This window comes from Typopeltis vanoorti, chromosome 6 (genome assembly GCF_054136105.1).
Source record: "Typopeltis vanoorti isolate ZY-2024b chromosome 6, IOZ_Tvanoo_1.0, whole genome shotgun sequence".
In the NCBI taxonomy this organism is placed as follows: Eukaryota; Metazoa; Arthropoda; class Arachnida; order Uropygi; family Thelyphonidae; genus Typopeltis; species Typopeltis vanoorti.
The window spans coordinates 130,514,730-130,534,454 of record NC_143554.1 but is presented as its reverse complement, the minus strand read 5'-3'; the positions used below and the strand labels follow the sequence as shown (position 1 = coordinate 130,534,454).

Genomic DNA, 19,725 nt, shown 5'->3' with positions numbered 1-19,725 from the left:
TCAGTGAATCCATTAAGCATAATGCCTCCCAACACCATGATCCCATCACTGCCACATCTATCTCTTTCAACAACATTCTTGAGATGGTAAGCAGTAACTTTCATGCCAGATCAAGTGTCATCTAGAATCAGAGGAAAGACTAAAACGGCTCTCATCTGTAAAAAGTATATTAGTCCATTGGTGTCTTGTCCAATTTTTATGGATACAACATTACTGAAAATGTGCTCTATGATGAGCTGTGGATAAAGGAATGCAGACTACAGGCCTTCAGGCATATAGGCCTACTTGTCACAGACATCTTGCAAAGGTTTGTCAAGACATCTGCATACCTGTGCTGAAACAGAGCCAACTTGTAAGCTGAACTGCCATGGTGCATCGATTACATTTTGCTGTTATAACTGGAACACATTCCACTGGTTTGAAATGCAGCCCAGAGTTGGACACAATGCTATGTGAGATTCTAAACTCTCTGGCAACATCAGTAATTCTGCAGTCTTCTTCAAGCTTTCCAATAATTATTCCTCGCATGAAAGTATCTAGATGATGTCTTTGAGACATTACAAAAAACAATAGAATAAACTGGTGTATATTATATAAACATCACTAGTTCATTCTCTTATAGAAGAATGAACTAGTGGAAGAATTTTGTAATAAGACAACCTCCACGCAGTTAGCCAAGTGGCTATGTGCTTTGCAACCATATGCCTGGAAAAAGAGTGTCCTGGATTCAAATCGATCCCATTGCTGGCGTGAGAAGCTTAGGATCTTTCTCAGACAAAGCCAAGTTAGCCGGTCTTGGGCATGGACTGCAGGATTTTTCTCTCCAGTTTATCTGGGGATTTTCATCCCATAAGCAGGTAAACTGGCATTGAGAACTTAATGTTTCTTCAGACATAGAATACACTGGGAGGCATAGGGCTAACCACCTTATCCTTGGGTATGGTTGCAGTTAAATGAATAGAAAACCCTCGACACCACAAGGTAAAAGAGCGAAAAAGGAAGAAGAAAACTAAGACAACCTAGATGATAATATACATGTTTATTCTGTTGTTTCATTCCATGATTACTAAAACTAATCCTCATACTTGATGGCTCAGCTCGCTGAATAAACAGTTCCGTTTTTCCAACTAACATGGTGTGGATTTGAATTCTACTGTTGGCATTTGTTCTTAATATCTTTAGGAGGTAAATTGCTTTCTTTGCCCATTGAAACTACTCTGTTTACTGGAAACCTCAAGTGGCTTGAAAAAGTTCTATGTTTGGTCTCTAGATTAGGGTTTTTGAATCTGACCCAGGGTACTAATGCACAATAGGTTTCATGAGTGAGATTCACTCACTCACACACACACACACACACACACACACACACTTGTATATAAGCTTTTATATATATGCATACATAACTTGATGGTCTGGTATCTCCTTTTGTCTGGACAAAATTATGAGAGAGTACTTGAAATTTCGTGATTACCCAACTCACAAATGGCACTGTATATGCCTAAGCTGGCTTAATTATGCTTGATCAACATGGTGATCTTTTCATTTTGCATGATTGTTAGCTTATTTTACTTACTTAAGGATAGCGATTTGCTTAACAGGTATCAATGCCAGATGCAATCAAAACTCTGGAAATGTCAAGAGTGACCGCATATTTTTCTGAACATTTCCAGTAGTGGATAATGTAGGCTAAGTAATAAAATCTATACTGACTGACTAGTGGCCCTTTAAGTAGTGGAGAAATTGACTATTGTTGACTCTCTTCATTATTTTGGTGAGGACTAAAGTGATGGCAATTGGTCGGTAATTTGATGGTAGACTCCTAACTTCCTTTTAAGGAAATGGCTGGATATATACGATTGCTTCCAAGTTGGTTATAAGTGCTAGCTAAGTATATAAGATTGTAGAGATAATACATGCAGTGTAAGTGCATCCAAAGGGGGGGGGGGCTGGCACCCCTCAAAGAAAAAGGGAAAAAAAACACTAGAAAATTTTCCAAAAATCTTTTCCTAATTAAAATTTTTTTTTTTTATTAATGTTGTGTCGTGTCTTCTATTTCTATACTACTTATGAATTAGCAGTCACATAAGGTGGGAATACCCTATAGCTCTTGGGAATCACAGCCGCTGTGAACACAAGACAAACAAAGTAGTGCTCGGGGTGGACTGAGCGCTACTTCGTTTGCCCAAGCTCAAGTTGTGGTATAAAAAATTTGAAAACCCATTTGCAATAGTTCCATGCAAAAATGCCATTGATGCAGTCTCGAAGTGTGACAAAATGATATATCCTAACATCTATAACTTATTAAAAATATTTGAATGCTTCTGCTAACAACATGCATCAGTGAAAGGTCATTTTCTACCTTACACCTTTTAAAAACCTATTTAAGATCTACCATGACACAATCACAATTGAACCGACTGGCTTTGCTATATATGCACAGCGAGATTAATGTAAACACGACTGAAGTAATTCAAGAGCTTTGTAAAAAGAAAAGAAAACTGGATTTTATTCTTTAAATAAATTTTTATAATCACCTAATGAATTTTTTATTGAATTTGCATTAAAAATATTTTTATTTGTTCAACTCACCCCCCCCCCCACTGAATGCATGATAGGTGTTAGCTCTGGAGCACAATGTTTAAGCACAACTGGAGAGATGCTATCAGGACCAGAAGATTTTCTAGTCTTCAAGTTATTTAGTATTCTTCTTCTGTTTTTTACCGAAAAACCAAAAGAGGCATATAGTGCTCAGATTCTTGTATGGTAGGAGGCAATTTAGGGTCATTTATGCAAGAGTTGGAAGAAAAGAGTAGTGCCAGCAGGTCAGCTTTATCTTTGGGTGATGTAACAGTGGTAGCATCTGAATGAGAGAGGGATAGAAGTGCAGGTGATCTAGAAGCCACATTTGATGGCTTTTGCAAGGGAGCAGAGGGAAAGAACAAATCTTCAGTTTTTCCATCTAATATCATTGTTAGATCCTAAATGAAGGAATCTTGGAAAGAAATCATTCATATGGAATCTAACATATAAAACTTGCTGACAAAGAGAAATACCTGCACATTCAGTTGTAATTAAAAGTGAAGCTTCTTAACTTTATGTAAAATTTGTATTCTTTATTTTAAGTACCTTATATTTAAGCTGTGGTGATTATATTAAGATTTCATTTTAAAGTATGTCTAAAAAGGGAGATAATCTGATTTAAATTTAAGCCTCACTTAAACTATGTAAAATTTACTGTGAGTCATCTATAAAGTTGCCAAGTAATAATTCCTGGAAGGCATAAAGCTACACGTGTGCAGCGTAACGCTAGCGGCTATAGCTTACTCGGAAAGTTACGTTGCCATGTATTCTGTGAATCCAAGTATAACAGCATCATAAAAGCGAAGGATGAACCCAAAGGGGTGAAAAGATATAGGGTCGTGTGCAAAAGGGACTCTGAAAAAGGAGGGGTGCTCTAATGAAGAATGTAAAGGGAGAGCGCCGTATCGAGGGTCTCTCTCTGGTCGTAACGTTTTCCTGTTTTGGTGGTTCGGAAGTTAGCGGGCAGTTTTGCGTAAGGGGGGAGTGAAGTCTGTGATAAGATGTCGGATTGCGAGTGTTCTAAAAATGAAGTAGGATTCTATGCAAAGCTGAAGGTAAAAATTCCAGTCCTAGCAGAATCAAGCCGTCGCTGAAAAGTCCCATCGAGTTGTTCCTGAAATGCAAAGATTTGAGTCCATTTTTTGACAGAAGGAATGAAGATAGCGTAACCTCTACGTTGCCATATGGACAGCCAAATAGATGAGAAGTATCCAGACATACACGTGGTGCAGAATGATGCGGAAAAAGCTCGGTAAGGTGCAATTACTCCTATTTTGTGTGAAAGTTCATTAGAAGAAAGAAGATTGTTTACGAATGTTAAATTAAGAACTGTATTCTAAAGAACTCTGTGGACAGTCTCTATTTAGAAAGTTAACCTCCTTTGAGAGTAAGAAGAATTGTTTGGAAGAGATCTTTTGTAAATTTTGTATGTGATAGGATTAAATTAATGCGATAATAATAGTAGAATTTAGTATCTCAGTAACATTAGAACTATTACTCGCAAGAGAAAATTACATTTGTTAGTTTTCTCTTGCGAGTAATACTACTGAAAGGTATTTAGCTTAACTTCATATCATTTGCTATCTATCCCAATACGCAGTTACTGTGTTTAGCATGCTTTATAAGATTTAATTAATTTAGAAAGTGTTAACCTCTTAATTCGAGTTTTATTTAGTATTGAGCATAATTGAGTGTATGAATTTTGTATTGTGTTTTAGATATTCCAATAAACATGTCATATTTACCTGAACCTGAGTCATGCCTGATTACGATTCCAACTTACCACTTATAAAAATAGAACCTATATTTTGGCGGGAAGGATTTTAGAGAGTGAATATAATAATAGATTTAGGTCATGACTGCAATAATCTGAATCTATACGGCAGTTTAAACAAGATATTGTGTAAGAAAGCTAAGAATCTAGTATTGTCTCCCTGAGTAGGGATCTTTTCTACTATAGGATACTGGCTGGCGCAGCAAAATATAAATTCGCCAGTATCCAAAGAGGAAACAATCCTAGATATAAGAATAAGATAAAAGTAAGAGAATAAGAGAATAAATCACAAAAGATAAATATTTAACAATAGAGCAGCCGTTCTAAGATTTTATGTAAGGAAGGATAGAAGTAAGTAAACAACAAATTAAGCAGAAATTAAATATAGCAACATCGATATAACAATAGAACATCAATATAACATCATGTAACATAACAAGATGCATCATGCAGGTAGCACCAAAGTGCAAAAGAGGTATAATAAAACATGCTGGAGTCACATGCTACACTCTTCTTCAAAGAATCTGCTGAAGTGATTTGCATGCAGATAAAAAAAAAAAAAAAAAACAGATACTGATGTATTGGTACAGGTGATTTGTGAGGAGAAAATAAAGCATTATATAACCATATATCATTCATAACACTCTCAGTAAAGAGATTCACTCAAGAGTATACAAGGGTGGTATGAAAAGTTCTCGGCCTCGGCCATAGATGGCAACACAATTGGTAAGATCTTTTTTTTTCTAAGTTGGTACATCTGTCATAAGCATCCATGTGAAATTGCAAGTCATTCTATCAAGTAGTTTTTTTTAATACAACTGTCTGAAGCAAAAGTGTTGTCTGTATCCCTTGAAATGGATAAAATTGAGTATCGTGCAGTTATAAAATTCTTTGTAAAAGAAGGTTAATGCCAAAAGAAATTCATTCAAAGTTCATAAAAGTTTATGGGAACTCTTCTCCTTCGTTTTCGACAATTAAGAAATGGGCTGCCGAGTTTAAACGTGGCAGTACCAGCCTTGAAGATGATCCACGTGAAGGACGTCCAAAAAGTGTAACAACACCAGAAATCATTGATCAAGTGCACGATATGGTATTGAATTGACTGGCGAGTCAAAGTGTGTGAAATTGCTGAGCCTATAGACATTTCAAAAGAACCTTGTAGGATATATTTTGCATGAAGAATTGCATATGAAAAAGATTTGAGCAAGATGGGTGCCACGCTTACTCACAGCAGATCAAAAATGAAAATCTCTGAACAGTGCATGGAACGTTTTAACAAGAATAAAACTGAATTTGTGTGTCGTTGATTAATTACTATGGATGAGACTTGGATTCACCATTACACACCAGAATCCAAACAGCAGTCAACACAGTGGACAGAAGCCGTTGTTCAGTGCCAAAGAAGACAACGTGGTTCCATCAGTAGGAAAGGTCATGGCATCAGTGTTTTGGAATGCTAAAGACATTTTGTTTATTTTAATTATTTTGAAAAGGGTAAAGCAATAACTGGGGAATATTATTCCAATCTTTTAACCAGACTAGATGAAAAAATTCGTTAGAAAAGAACCGGTTTGCAGAAGAAAAAAATCATCTTTCATCAGGACAATGCATCTGCCCACAAAGCCGTTTTAGCAATGGGAAAATTAAAGGATCTGCACTATTAATTGATGGAACATCCACCCTATTCCCCAGATTTGTCTAATTCTGAATTCTATCTCTTCCATAAACTAAAAGTTTTCCTCGCGTCAGCATTTTTCTTTGCATTAAGTGGTGACTGCAGCTGTAGAGGGGGGGGTATTTTGCAGATCTTACTGAGAACCGCTACAGGGCTGGGATAATAGCACTGGAGCATCGCTGGAATAAATGTATCAGTCTTAAGGGAGATTATGTTGAAAAATAAAAATAATTTTGAAATTATAAATTCGTTTTTTTCATTGTTAGGCCGAGAACTTTTCAGACCACCCTCGTAAGTAGACATGCACGTTTCGGGATTTGGAACATTTGAGCAATTTTTATTCTTAAAAACAAGCTTTAGTAATTTAATAGAATTTTTTGAATTGGTGAACTGTTTATCTAACTATGGTGTCTCCCCAAAAACACAAAACACTAACAATTTTATGGATTGGTATGGATCTCAAAGGAAGATATCAGCAGTACTTCAGAAGTGATAAGAATGTTGAACTCGGTGTATATTTTGCAAGGAACTAGTTTGAAGGGGATAACAAGGTTCTATAAGTCTACACTTTATTTTTCATCCAGTGCTGTTGAATAGCATCCTGCATATGCAAAGAGTGGTGGGTGAGTGCAATGAATCATTGGAAAGAGCAGTAATGCATTCACTGCTGTGTTTCACCTTAAATTGATAATGATAATAACAGTCATCATCACTGCCTGTATTCCTTCTGTAAAATCTGATGTAGCTTAAAATTACCAAAGCGCTTTACATCGATTTTACAAAGGTCAAGTCTCATGAGAACTGTAAATAACCTTGTTTGTTTGTTTCTATGTATATTTTGCTAAATATTAATGTAGTTAACCCTATGGGAAGTGACTGTATTTACTGTTTTAACATCAAAAACAAAGGCAATGCTTTGCCATCGGAACTTTGTATATAGCTATGTAAGAGCACAAGAAAGTTATTTACAGTTATGTGTGAGAAAGTTGTTTGCGAGCTCTGCGCATAACACCTTTAAAGTTAGTATCTAAGAGTGCCGCTAGGTTTAGAGAAGTTTCCGCTGGCTGGCAAAATACGATCAAATGAGTACTCGGTGGAGAACAAAGAGCGAGTTGAACTTAAAAGAAGATGAAAGAGTCATGCCGAATTCTTCGGGGTTTACTAGTTTACTTAGTGCGGACCCGAGATCGCAAAATAAATGGGGAATGAGACGAGCATAAGGGACTTCCAGTCGTCGGCAGAGGAGAGGCAAGCCAGTTACTAAGCAGAACAGTCCAGGCCCAGTTGCCGAGAGAAGAGTGTTCAGATCCAGTTACCAACAGAGGAGAGCCAAGATCCAAGTGCCAAGAGAGCAAAGGCGAAGCACTGTTACCGAAGAGACCAGAGTCAGTCAGCGGCGGTTAGAAGCAGAAGTTCCCGAAGTAGGATCCAGAGGAGAATTTGCCTGTATGCTGAAACCTCTTGCATGTGCTATTCAAGTACTGCAGATTGCAGTCCAAAAGCCCACCAATATCCCGACGTGATACTGCTGAAGCAAGACACTCCTGAAGGAAGCCTAAAACTCCAGATGAAAGAAATGCCAGAAAGACTTTAGTGTAAGACTCTTGACTGAATGTGCAACACAATCTCTGTAAGTTCCATCCTTTTTGTAATTTCCTCTTATAATCTAGGAGATATGTTATATATGAACTGTTAAGAATTAGTTTAATAGTAATAAGAAATGTCCATAAGAGAGTCAATTGGCATGTTAGAAGTTGATATCAAATGTGTAAAAATAACTTAGTAGAGAGTTAGCTAACCTCTTTGCGAGTAAACTAGAAGTTTAATAAGTTGAATTTGTAAGCAGAGAGTAAATAAGTTTTTGAGTTAAAGAGATTAATTAGTGTTGAAGTAAAAAGGTTCTAATTTTATGCTGAAGATTTTTTAGATGGGTAGAGAAGGCAATCTCCCTGTCATTTGATTCATGTATATTTCATATTAATGTAAATAAATGTGTTTTAATTATTTGTTAAGAGTGCTGCCTGATCCTTTATCTTACAATGCACTTCTTCTTCTTCTTCTGCAGCTTCTCCCACTTAAGTGGGGTCACTGTTTGTTATGAGTCTCCTCCACACCTTCCTGTCTTGGGCTGTCACCACATCCAAGTTCTTCATCTTCAAGTCCTCTTCTACCAGCTCCCTCCATCTCTTCTTTGGCTGCCCACGCTTCCACCTTCCTTGCACATCCATCTGCATGACCCTTCTTCCCACATATTCGTCCTCCCTCCTCATCACATCCACCTAAGCATTTTCATCTCTGCTACTTCCATCCTGCTAATGTTATTTTTCCTCAGGGCCACAGTTTCTATAGCATATGTCATAGCTGGCCTCACTACTGTCCTATAAATTTTGCCTTTCAGATTGATCGGCACCCTCTTATCGCATAACACTCCAGCCATCTCCCTCCAGTTCCTCCGACCTGCTTGTATCCTGCATCCCACTTCCTTCTCAGCTCCTCCATCTTCTTCCACTGTTGAACCTAAGTATCTAAAGTCTCTCACCTTCCTGATGACATTTCCTTCCAGCTCCAGATCTGTCTCCTGGCCACCGCCCACTGCGCAACACATATACTCTGTCTTACTTCTGCTCAGTCTCATACCTCTCTCTTCCAGTACTTTTCTCCATCTTTCCAGTTTAGTTTCCGCTTCTTCTCTTGAATCTACACACAGCAAGATGTCATCTGCATACAACATGCACTGTTTCTAAAAATAATCGGACTTGTGAGCGGGGAAACAACTAAGGCATTAAAAGCGCAGTTTTATTACTTAAGAACTACGACTGTTTATGTAAACTTTGTTGAAGGAATTTATGCTAGTAAGAGAGAGAGATCTACTGGACATTTTATTGAGTTTTATGCCGAATATTGATATATTGGATGGCGCAGTCTAACAAATAAATTAATTCAACAAAACTTCTAGGATAATTTCTTCTCTGAATATAGGAAACCATACTTTTATTAAAATAACTTCTTTAGAATAAGAAACTGAAATTAGCTTCAAACATATATTCAAATAATGTCAGTTTTCCAATATCTAATTTTTCCTGATTATCAAAAATGTGTTAAATTTTGTCATGATAAACAAAAATTACTTACTTTTCTCTTTCACAAAATGTTTCAAAATCTGAGCAAGATCCTTGTCTTTAGCTAAGTCTGTAGATGCTCCAGGACAATGAGGAATAACAAGACATGTATACCTATTAGCTGTAGAGAATTATTTAACTTAGTAATCTAAAAATACATTATTTATATTTTAAATGTCTGCAATTCTTTTTAAGTAACATTAAGAGCAATGATTTTAAAACTAGGTTTGAGAGAAAATTTAAAGTCATGTGAAATGCTCAAACACAACCCAAATCTCAACAAAAATGATGGTCTAACCATTTCAAGAATGTAGAGAACCCATCTACAACCTGTATAACAACCTAAACTAGCCATAGAAAAATCCCACTTCAAGAAGACAACCTGGTGAAGTGTTTGTAACATTCAACAGCAACTGAAAGAAATTATTATTGTTCCGGGCAACTCCAAGGAGTCGACAGACTCATCGAGGGAGGCCCTAACATCATGTCAAGAACAACTATTCGACATTGACACAGTATCTATCATACCTTGCCTTGAACTCATTCACGGTCGTAGCTCCCACAACAGACTCTGGAAGCTTATTCCACTCATTCACCACTCTCCAAGTAAAAAACCTAGCTCTAACACCCTTGTCAACCATGCTCTTGCCCAGCGTCCATGCATGGCCCCTAGTCCTCCCACCACCAGTCATATTTTCAAAAATATCTTCTGGATCAATCTTGTAGAAACCCTTCAGTAATTTGAATGTCTCAATCATATCACCCCTCCTTCTCCTATCGTCCAATCTCTGCAACCCACAAATCTTCAACCTATTCTCATAAGGTTCATTCCACGGACCTTCTATCATCTTGGTCACTCGTCTCTGGATCCTCTCCACTTCCTCCCCATCACGAAGAAACCCTGGTGCCCATAACTGGGCACAGTAGTCCAGATGGGGTCTTATCAAGGCTCGATACAGAGGAACAACAACTTGTTTGTCTCTGCATGTTAAAGTATTTTTCAGAAGCCAAGTGATTTGATGAGCTGATTTAGTCACTTTTGCAATGTGCCCCCTAAACTTCAATTCCCTATCCACCAACACTCCCAAATCCCTGGCCTCATCAATCTCCTGGAGTACGGTTCCACCAATGCGATATACTGCTGCTATTCTTTTCACCCTAAAGTGCATAACCTTACACTTTGCCACATTAAATTGACATCCATGTTTCCTAGCCCAGTCCTCCAAACTATCCAAATCATCCTGTAACATTTTGACATCTTGTGCACTCACAATTGCTCTACCCAACTTTGCATCATCAGCAAACAAGTGAACACTTCCTCTCAAATCCTTTCCTATATCATTGATGAACAAATTGAAAAGCAGTAGTCCAAGAACAGAGCCCTGCGGCACACCACTAGTCACAAGCCGTCTTTTAGACTCCACTCCTGCATAAACCACTCTCTGGTATCTCTCATTGGTATCATATTATAAAAATCATATTATAACAATCAGAACTATCCAGAAGAATATTAATACATGAGGACTTCAGCAGTTTATTGTAGTTGTATTTATTTTTTTATTTTTTTTTTATTGTTTTTTTTTTTTTTCACTAGAGATCAGGCTAGGGAAAAGGATTAATTAACTACGTAGATTTAGTTTACCGGTATACAGGGCATGAGCATGTAGCTTGGTTCCTTATACACTTGTATTCTTCTGATGATGACCTCAATACAGGAGTCGAAACGTCAAGTTTTATTTTATTAGTAATTAATAAAATAATCTGTTCAACACGTGTGTTTTTGTGTCCCTAAATTTACAAATATGAAAAAAGAAAGAATAGGTTTTAAATATTGGCTCAAAAAGAAATGTCATTAAAACAAACAAAAAAAATTAAGTATAAGTGATTTTTCTTAACTGCAAGCTGCTACTATCTAAAATGAATTGGCTATAAATTAAAAGAATTGGCCCAATTATTTGTGATAACACACATCTGTTCCTATATTTTATTAATACTATTTTTTTAAATATAAAATGTTGTAAATTATTAGTAATTGGTAAGTTAGAAAGATCCCCTTTTATATATATATATATATATATTAAAACAGAATAACAATGCAAAATGTACAAGTGCATTATTTCTCAACACAGTCCTCATTCCTAGTTTTGAATACACTTATAAGTCTAGCAATGTAAAAGGTTTTGTATACAACAAAGGGAGAAGGAAATCCTTCAGTCTATTTTGTTAGCAATTAATATGTTCACTGCCACTCATTTATGAGAGAATGTTCCCAGGTCATTCAGAATGACCTTGTGCAGTGCCTACACATCCACACAATTCAACCTCCTACACCAGACTGAATTATGCAGCATAGAAACAGATCAGTTTACAATGCTTAGAAGTGGCAGTAGCACACATGCAAACCAGTTTGACCCTTTATGTTAAGATGTGAAGGAAGCCACACATATATTGTCCAAAAGAGTCAATTTGATGTTGCAAGGTCTGGACTGTGTGAAAGGATGCTTTGAGACCTCAAACCACAATGTTGAAGTATTTCCAAGGTTGGTATGGGCATAGTCATGCAACAATACAGCTTGTGAATTTACACAGAACTTCTCATGCATAATTAAATTTAATGGAATTAATACAGAACAAAGAAATAATTAAGCAACAGATTTAAGTGTTCAATATTTTGTTTCTATTACAGAAACATCTTCAGGAATACAATATTAAAAATGGAAATAACATACAGTGGTATCTCGCTAATCCGAACTAATAAAAACCGTGGTCGTTCGGATTAGCAAAAAGTTCGGATAAGCGAATTTTCCCCCAAAGAGACAACAATAACTAGCGTCTAAGACAAAAATAATGAGATTCTAATGGTACATCAACTTAATTCTGTAAAAAAACAAAGTATCTGATAGAAAAAAAAGCTACTATACTGTAATGTAAAACTTAAAAAATAATTCAGTACACAAGTTTATTTTATTAAAAAATTTAGTGTTTGTATGTACCTGTAATGTTGAGGATTCTGATTTAATAAAATTGCATAGTTCAGTATATAACTTAATTGGGGTAAAATATATCACTTCCTTGTACACAACACAAAAAAAGTTTCATAAAATAACACAAATTTTTTTTTTATTTCTTTGTAAAAAATTCACTGATTTTCTTTAGCTTCTTGGAAGCTAAACTTTTCAAATGCGTCTTCTCGGAGCTGCATTAGCAATAAAATTTTGTGGAATGGCATATCATTCTGCTTAGCCCGTTCTATACACATATTAAATCTGTCAACTACCTCTTCATGTTTTACTTTTTTTTTTCTTCGAGTTCTTTATCGGCATCATCGTCTTCCAATTCATTCTGTATCGTCATATTTATAATTTCAGCATCTGATTTGATTTCAAATTCACTTTTGAGTTCTACCTGTAATCCATTCTGTAATATCTGTTTGTGAAATTTCAACATCTGGATTTTTATTTTTAACGAAATTATGCACATTTTGAATTTCCTCTTTTTGTGTATCACCGTAGTTATAATGTATTGTAATAATAAAAAAATAAATAATAATAGTTAAAATAATACTTATTAAATAAAAATAATAGCACACAAAATAATACGTAATAAATAAAACTTTTTTTTCTTACAAAACACAGTTCGGATTACTGGAGGGTTTGGACTAAGGAAGTTCGGATTAGCGAGATACCACTGTACACAACAATGTGCCTCATGATTTCTAAAGATATAGGAGTATGACATCCACAACTGGCCTCCAAATATTACCAACAACATCAGGCTTGATGTAGCTAATTCTTTCGCAAGTATTGCCACCTAAAAGAAATCTCTCCAACAGCCAGCTCTATGCTCTTCATAAATTCTATGCAAAAAGACAACACAATCATTACTAGAGCTGACAAAGGTAATGCTTTTGTCTGCTCTGGTAATGTTGTCCTCAATACTAGTGATTATAATTACAAAATGAATGTGCTGCTCAGAGACTGCACTACTTATGCATCCTTAGGTTATGATCCCACCAATTTTCAGAAAAAACATTCACAAGGCTACTAAAAAATGCCACCACTTGACTTCCTGAAATTGTAAAAAAATCCAATCTTTTTAGTCTCTCCCTCAGATATGCAGATTGCCTACAATCCATAAACCTAATTACCCTCATCTTAGAGTATATGATACTGACTCCTCACCCCTACCTACCCTTTAAACTAGCCAGTATGCTAAGTCTTTAATTTCATTTAATGGTCACACTTCATCTTATATAAAAAATTCCACTCAACTCAAATCTTGAAATCAAAATTTAATTTTAAATAATAATGATATCGTGGGGAGTTTTTGATATCACCTCTTTTTATATATATATATATATATATCCCTTTTCTGAAACTTGAAATTTAATGAGCAAGAGAGTTAGTCATGATTGTGGTGACAAATGATCTAAGTGGACATAAGAAGGATGCAAGGACGAATATCAGGAGGCTATTGAGGAGAATGAAAGATAACAAAGTGAAGTAGGAAAAGTTGTCAGTGTGTTGCAGAGATATGACGATGATGAGTTGTGACAGAGAGCCAAAATCATGAATGGTATGTTGGTGGCGCTGTGTGAGGAGAAGGGAATGCAGTTTGTGGATGTACAGCATGTGTCTGAGGGAAGAATGAAATTATACAAATGTGATGGGTTGCATTTAAATGGCTGTGGAGTGAGTGTACTGGAGAAAGTGTTGCTGGATGGAAGTACAATGATGTGTACAAGATGTGTACAAGAGATCAGAAGAAACAGATGAAGGAAAAAATCAGAGGAGTGGTATTGAAGAGATAGAAGTGCTTGGCAGCGGAAATGGGGGGGGGAGCTTGGGTGGACAGAGAGACATGACATAGGGAAAGTGGATGTTGAATGTGTGTTTGAAGATGGAGTATATTGCAATATGGGTGGGGAAGTTGAGACTGAGCAGATATATGTGGTAAGTGGTGATAAAGGTGATTGGGCAGGTGTGATGGGGAAATCACAACCAACATGTGGCTTGGATAGGACCGGTTATAGACCATAAACAAACTACTGTGTTTGTTTATGAATGCCTGAAGTATCAGAAATAAGGGGGATGAAACGGTTTCAGTGACTGAGTTTATTCACCCCAAAATCATTGAAATAAGTGAAACGTGGTTGAATGAAGATGATATCATAACTGGAATAGAAATGGAAGGATACAGTATTTTATGCAAAGATAGAAAGGGCAAGAAGGGGGGGGGGGGGGTTACTGATGGTAGTAGGAGAATTAAGTCCAAATAAGGTAGGCATGAAAGGAGGAAATAGTGGCAATGGTTATGAGGCAGTGTGGTATAATATGGAGGTTGAGAGGAAGGCATATTTAGTTGGATGTTGCTATAGGCCTAGGAATGTAGAAGGTGGTGATGAAGAAAGGTATAAACAACTTGGATTAGTGAACAACAGAAAGGTAACTATTATAGGTGATTTTAATTATAGTAGTATAGATTGGAATTAATAGATAGCATTTGGGAATAAGGAAAATTAATTTCTCAAGTTCTTGAGAGATAACTATCTCAGAATCACAACTGACTCAGGCAACCCATTCTATTCATTCACCGCTCTCCGAGTGAAAAATCTAGTCCTCATGTCCTTGCTAACCACACTCTTACCCAACTTCCAGGGATGACCTCTTGTTCTGGCCCCACTAGCCAAGGACGGAAACATTTTTCTTGCATCGACCCTATAAAATCAAGTAAATTAAATGTTTCTATACCCTGTTTTATTAGCCTATCAACCAACTTTTGCAATCCACAAACCTTCAATCTAACCTCATTCCACAGACCTCATTACCCACTTACTCCAACATGCGTGTTTCTGTCTTCCTCACTATGAATTTGGTCACTTGCCTCTGGATCCTCTCAGTCACTTTTACATCCCCAAGAAACCCAGGTGACCAGACCTGAGCAGAGTAATCCAGATATGGTTGTATCAAGGCTTTATAATGAGGAATGATAACTCCCTTATCTTTTTTTGTTAGTGTATTCTTCAATAATCAAGTAATCCGGTGAGCTACTTTAGCATTGTGCCCTCTAAACTTTAACTCTCTATCTACTACTACTACCACCGCCCCCCCAATTCCCTAGCTTCACCAATTTCCTAGAGTACAGGTCCCTCGATGTAGTACATACCTTGTAATCTTTGCATCACAAAATGCATAATTTTACACTTTTCCACATTAAATCGACATCCATTATGTTCTGCCCATACTTTCAGCCTATTCAAATCATCCTGGAAGTTCTCTACATTATCTGGATTAACTATTACCCTGCCCAACTTTGCACCAACAGAATATCTCCCTTCAAATTATTTCCTATATCATTTATGCAAAATAGCAATGGTCCAAGCACAGAGGAGTCCTGCAGCACACCAATAGTCACCCGCATCCTCCTGGAGTCTGCTCTTCCATATGCTACTTTTTGGTACCTGTCCATCAGCCAGTCTTTTATCCATATCACCAGTTTCATATCCATCCCCATTTATGCACTTTGCATAACAGAGTTCCATGTGGTATCTCTAATGACTTTGCAGAATCCAGCAGTATCATTGTGTAGCCATTCCCTTTATCCAACTCAGCTGTCATCACCCTATTATAAAAAGTTAATAGATTATTAAGATATGACCTATCCTTCACAAAGCCATGCTGCCCCTCATAGAGTATCACAAGAGTATCTTATCCACCCATTCCTGAATTCTCTTTTTTGACCAACTTTTCCAGTACTTTTACAACCACTCCTGAGGTACTGATTAGGTCTATAATTTGCTACCACAGACTTGGATCCTCCTTTATGCAAAGGAATTATTTTACCCTCCTTTCACTTCCTTGGGACACTTTGTCAGAGCTGAGACTTAAATTAAACAACCTAGTCAAAGGCATCACCAGTTCCCCTGCACATTCTCTTAAAATTCAAGCTGATATCCCATCCAATACCAGAGCTGTATTCACATTCAATTCTTCATTTCATCAATCTCTGTTTTCACATCAGTCCCTGTCACCTCTGTCATAACAATATCTTCACATGGATGATATACTCCTTGAAAAATTATCATTCAGCAGCTTAACAATTTCGATTGCTTCTGTTGTCTCACTACCATCTGCACTCCTTAAAGTTATCCTTCCATTGTCCCTCCTACTTGCCATATAACAAAAAACTCTTTGGGATTTCCTTTATCCTGTTCAACTAATTTCTTCTCATAATCTGATTTTGCCTTCCTTACCATGCTGGTCATCTTTCTACTTATATACTCTCCACAACATGTTCTTTTTCTTTCTTTCTTTCTTTTTTTTTTTCAGTTCATACTCTAGATATACCTTTACTATCCCCCCATGCAATGTGAACATCCTTCCCTTGCAAATCTGTATGCCATGGTACTGCTTCACATTGCCACCAAGTGTATCTTTAAGATACACCCCCTTCTTAAACTGGAATTTCCACTTGTTTTGCTACCTCCAAGTCAAGATCCCATAATGACTTTCCTGAACTGGAGGCAATGTCACCTCAGTTATGGACAGGTCTTCTGATGCCATAAAAGATGCAACACTCTTGAATCCAGAGTTCCCTCCATCACATTCTGCTTCAAGTAATTATCCCTCAATAAGTATAAATTTCATTTCCTTCTTGTCACATGATCCTCCTCCTAATTTATGTCTACAAAGTTGAAGTCTCCCATAATAATTACTCAACTTGCTCATTGTACTAATCTGCTGATACATGTATTCCACATCATCCCTGCACCCCCTGGCCTAAAGTAGCAACCAATTTTATATTTTGTCCTATTGGCCTCAGTCTTATGCTAGATTGACTCAAAAGAATTGTCATCTGCCCGACTGATATGTACATAAACTTTCCCATCATTCACCCTCTCAACAATATGTCATTATCAAAACCCTTGCCAGCAGTGCCTCCAATCTCTGTTCTATCCAGTCTTCCCTTATAGCTGAACTCTTCTTCATTTGGCAGGCCTTCCTGTCCAATGGTTACAATGGCAAAAAGATCAATAAATTAGTTGTTCCTAGCATCCCTCTCAACATACACAAACATTAATGCTATTGCTATTCCCTATATCCCAGGCACCTCAGAAAAAAATACCCAGAACTTCGAAGAAATATAATCTCCGCACTGCTTTCAAACCTCATTTAAAGCTGGCTTCCCTTATTTGCTCTCCAAAGGATCTGCTTCTTCCCCTGTCTGTTCCAGGTGTTTACAAAGTTCCTTGTTTTTCTGACTTATCATATTATAATCATACACACTTGAAAGACTTTTTGTTTTTAGAATCAGCAGCAGATTTAAAAAACCATCCTAATCTAAATAAACATTTCATAGAGAAAATAATTTTATCTTAGATACCTTAGTCTTTGTAGATGGCCGAGTGATATCTGAAATAACTGAGGACACTCAACAAAAGGCTGCATATAAACTGAATTTAATAATAAAACAATATAATATGTCAGTCTCTCATGAAAAAACTACAACTATGGCATTCAAAAGAAAAATGCCCATTTGAAGTAAAATAGCAACAGACAAAATAATCAAACAAGCCAACAGTTTTAATTATTTGGGCTATGAATTAAGTTACAATGAATATTTAGACATTTCTAACAAAAATTAACAAATTCTCCAAAGTAAATGGAATAATAAACAAAACATTAAGGCCAGCAATAGTTTCCAAAAAAAAAAGAGCAGACTAAGAATGCATAATATTTTATCAAAACCAACATTATTATATGGCAGTGAAGCATGGACAATAAGAGAAAGAGATAAGAAAAGAATCACTGCAGCAGAAATGAGATATATGATAAGAACAGCAGGTTATATAAGACTAGATAAAAAAAAAAGAAATGAAGATATACAGAAAAAATTAAGCTTAACACCAATAATGGAAACCATAAAAAAATATAGAACCAAATGGAAAGGCATCCAGAATGAGTGATGGAGGAGACCCAAACTATCATACCTCTCCTTGAACCCATTAACAGACAACACACTCACAACTGATTTGGCAACCCATTTCAACTCATTCGCAATTCTCCAAGCAAAAAATTGAGTCCTCACACCCCTACTAACCACATCTTTATTCAACTTCAGGGATGAACCTTGTTCTCAGTCCCTTCAGCCAAGTGCTGAAACAATTCTCCTGCATCAATCCTATAAAATCCTTTAAGCAACTTAAATGTTTCTATCATATCCCCTCTTTTTCTCCTATCAACCAACTTCTGCAATCCACACACCCTTAATTATCTTCATAGGGAACATTCCACAGATCACTCATAATCATGGTCACTTGCCTCTGAATCTTCTCCACCGCTTCCTCATCCCCAAAGAAACCCAGGAGACCAGACTTGAGCACAGTAATCCAGATGTGGACAATCACGGTTTTATAAAGAGGAATAACAACTTCCTTATCTCTACTTGTTAATGTGTTCTTAACCAAGTAATCTTATGGGCTATCTTAACAATTTGTCCTCTAAACTTTAACTCTGTTTCTTTAACTTTAGTTTTAAATCTTTAACAACCACCACCACCCCTAATTCTCTAGCTTCATCTATTTCCTGGAGTACAGTGCCATCAATGTGATACACAGCTTGTAATCTGTTTATCCCAAAATGCATAACTTTACATTTCCCCATATTAAACTGACACCCATTATCCTTTGTCTTTACAGCAGCCTATTTAAATCATCCTGCAAGCTCTCCACATTGCCCTGATTAACTACTACTACCTAATTTTGCATCATCAGCAAACAACTGAATATTTCCTTTCAAGTTATTTCCTATATCATTTATGTATAAATTAAACAGCAACAGTCCCAGCACCGAACACTGTGGCACACCACTAGTCATCTGTTTTCACCTTGATTCTGCCCCTCCACACACACACACACACACCACTTTTTAATATCAGTCCAACAGCTATCCTCTTATTCACTTAATCAGTGTCATATCCAACTCCATTTGTTCTAATTTGCATAACAGAATTCCAAATGGTATTCTGTGAAATTCCTTTGCAAAATCCAGCAGAAATCATTGTATAGTTGTTTCCTTTATCCAACTCTGCTGTTACTCTATTATAAAAAGATAGTAAATTACTAAGGCATGACCAACCCTTCACAAAGCCATGTTACCCCTTATACAATATCATATTTTTATCCACCCATTCTTGAATTCTCTTTTTGACCAATTTTTCCAATACTTTTACCACTACGCCTGAGATACTGACTGGTCTATAATTTGCTACTACAATCTTAGGATGTCCCTTATGCAAAGGAATTATTTTGTCCTCTTTCCGCTCCCTTGGAACTCTACCAGAGCTGAGACTTAAATTAAGCCTAGTCAAAGGCATTGCCAGTTCTCTTGAACATTTGCAAAACCCTAGTTCATATCTCATCTAATCCCACAGCTATATTTACATTGAGGTTATGCAATATCCTAAGAACCTTCAATTCATCCACCTCTGTTCCCACATTAGTGTCTGTCACACAGGTTAAGGCAGTAACCTCACCAGGATGATATACCCTTGCAAAGTGATCACTCAGTAACTCAACT

General features: G+C 36.6%; 1 protein-coding gene across 3 annotated transcripts in view; it reads right to left on the bottom strand.

Annotated features, from left to right (window-relative positions):
* Positions 1-19,725, bottom strand: part of LOC150105946 (glutamine amidotransferase-like class 1 domain-containing protein 1) — a 73,401-nt gene that overhangs the window by 22,393 nt on the left and 31,283 nt on the right. Inside the window, exon 4 of one of the 3 annotated variants that reach the window (XM_090394431.1) lies at positions 9,162-9,269. In XM_090394431.1, the coding sequence (XP_090250557.1) occupies positions 9,162-9,269 (108 nt within the window). The remainder of the gene's footprint in view (positions 1-9,161; positions 9,270-19,725) is intronic. The other 2 variants (XM_090394432.1, XM_090394433.1) reach the window with 2 other exon arrangements.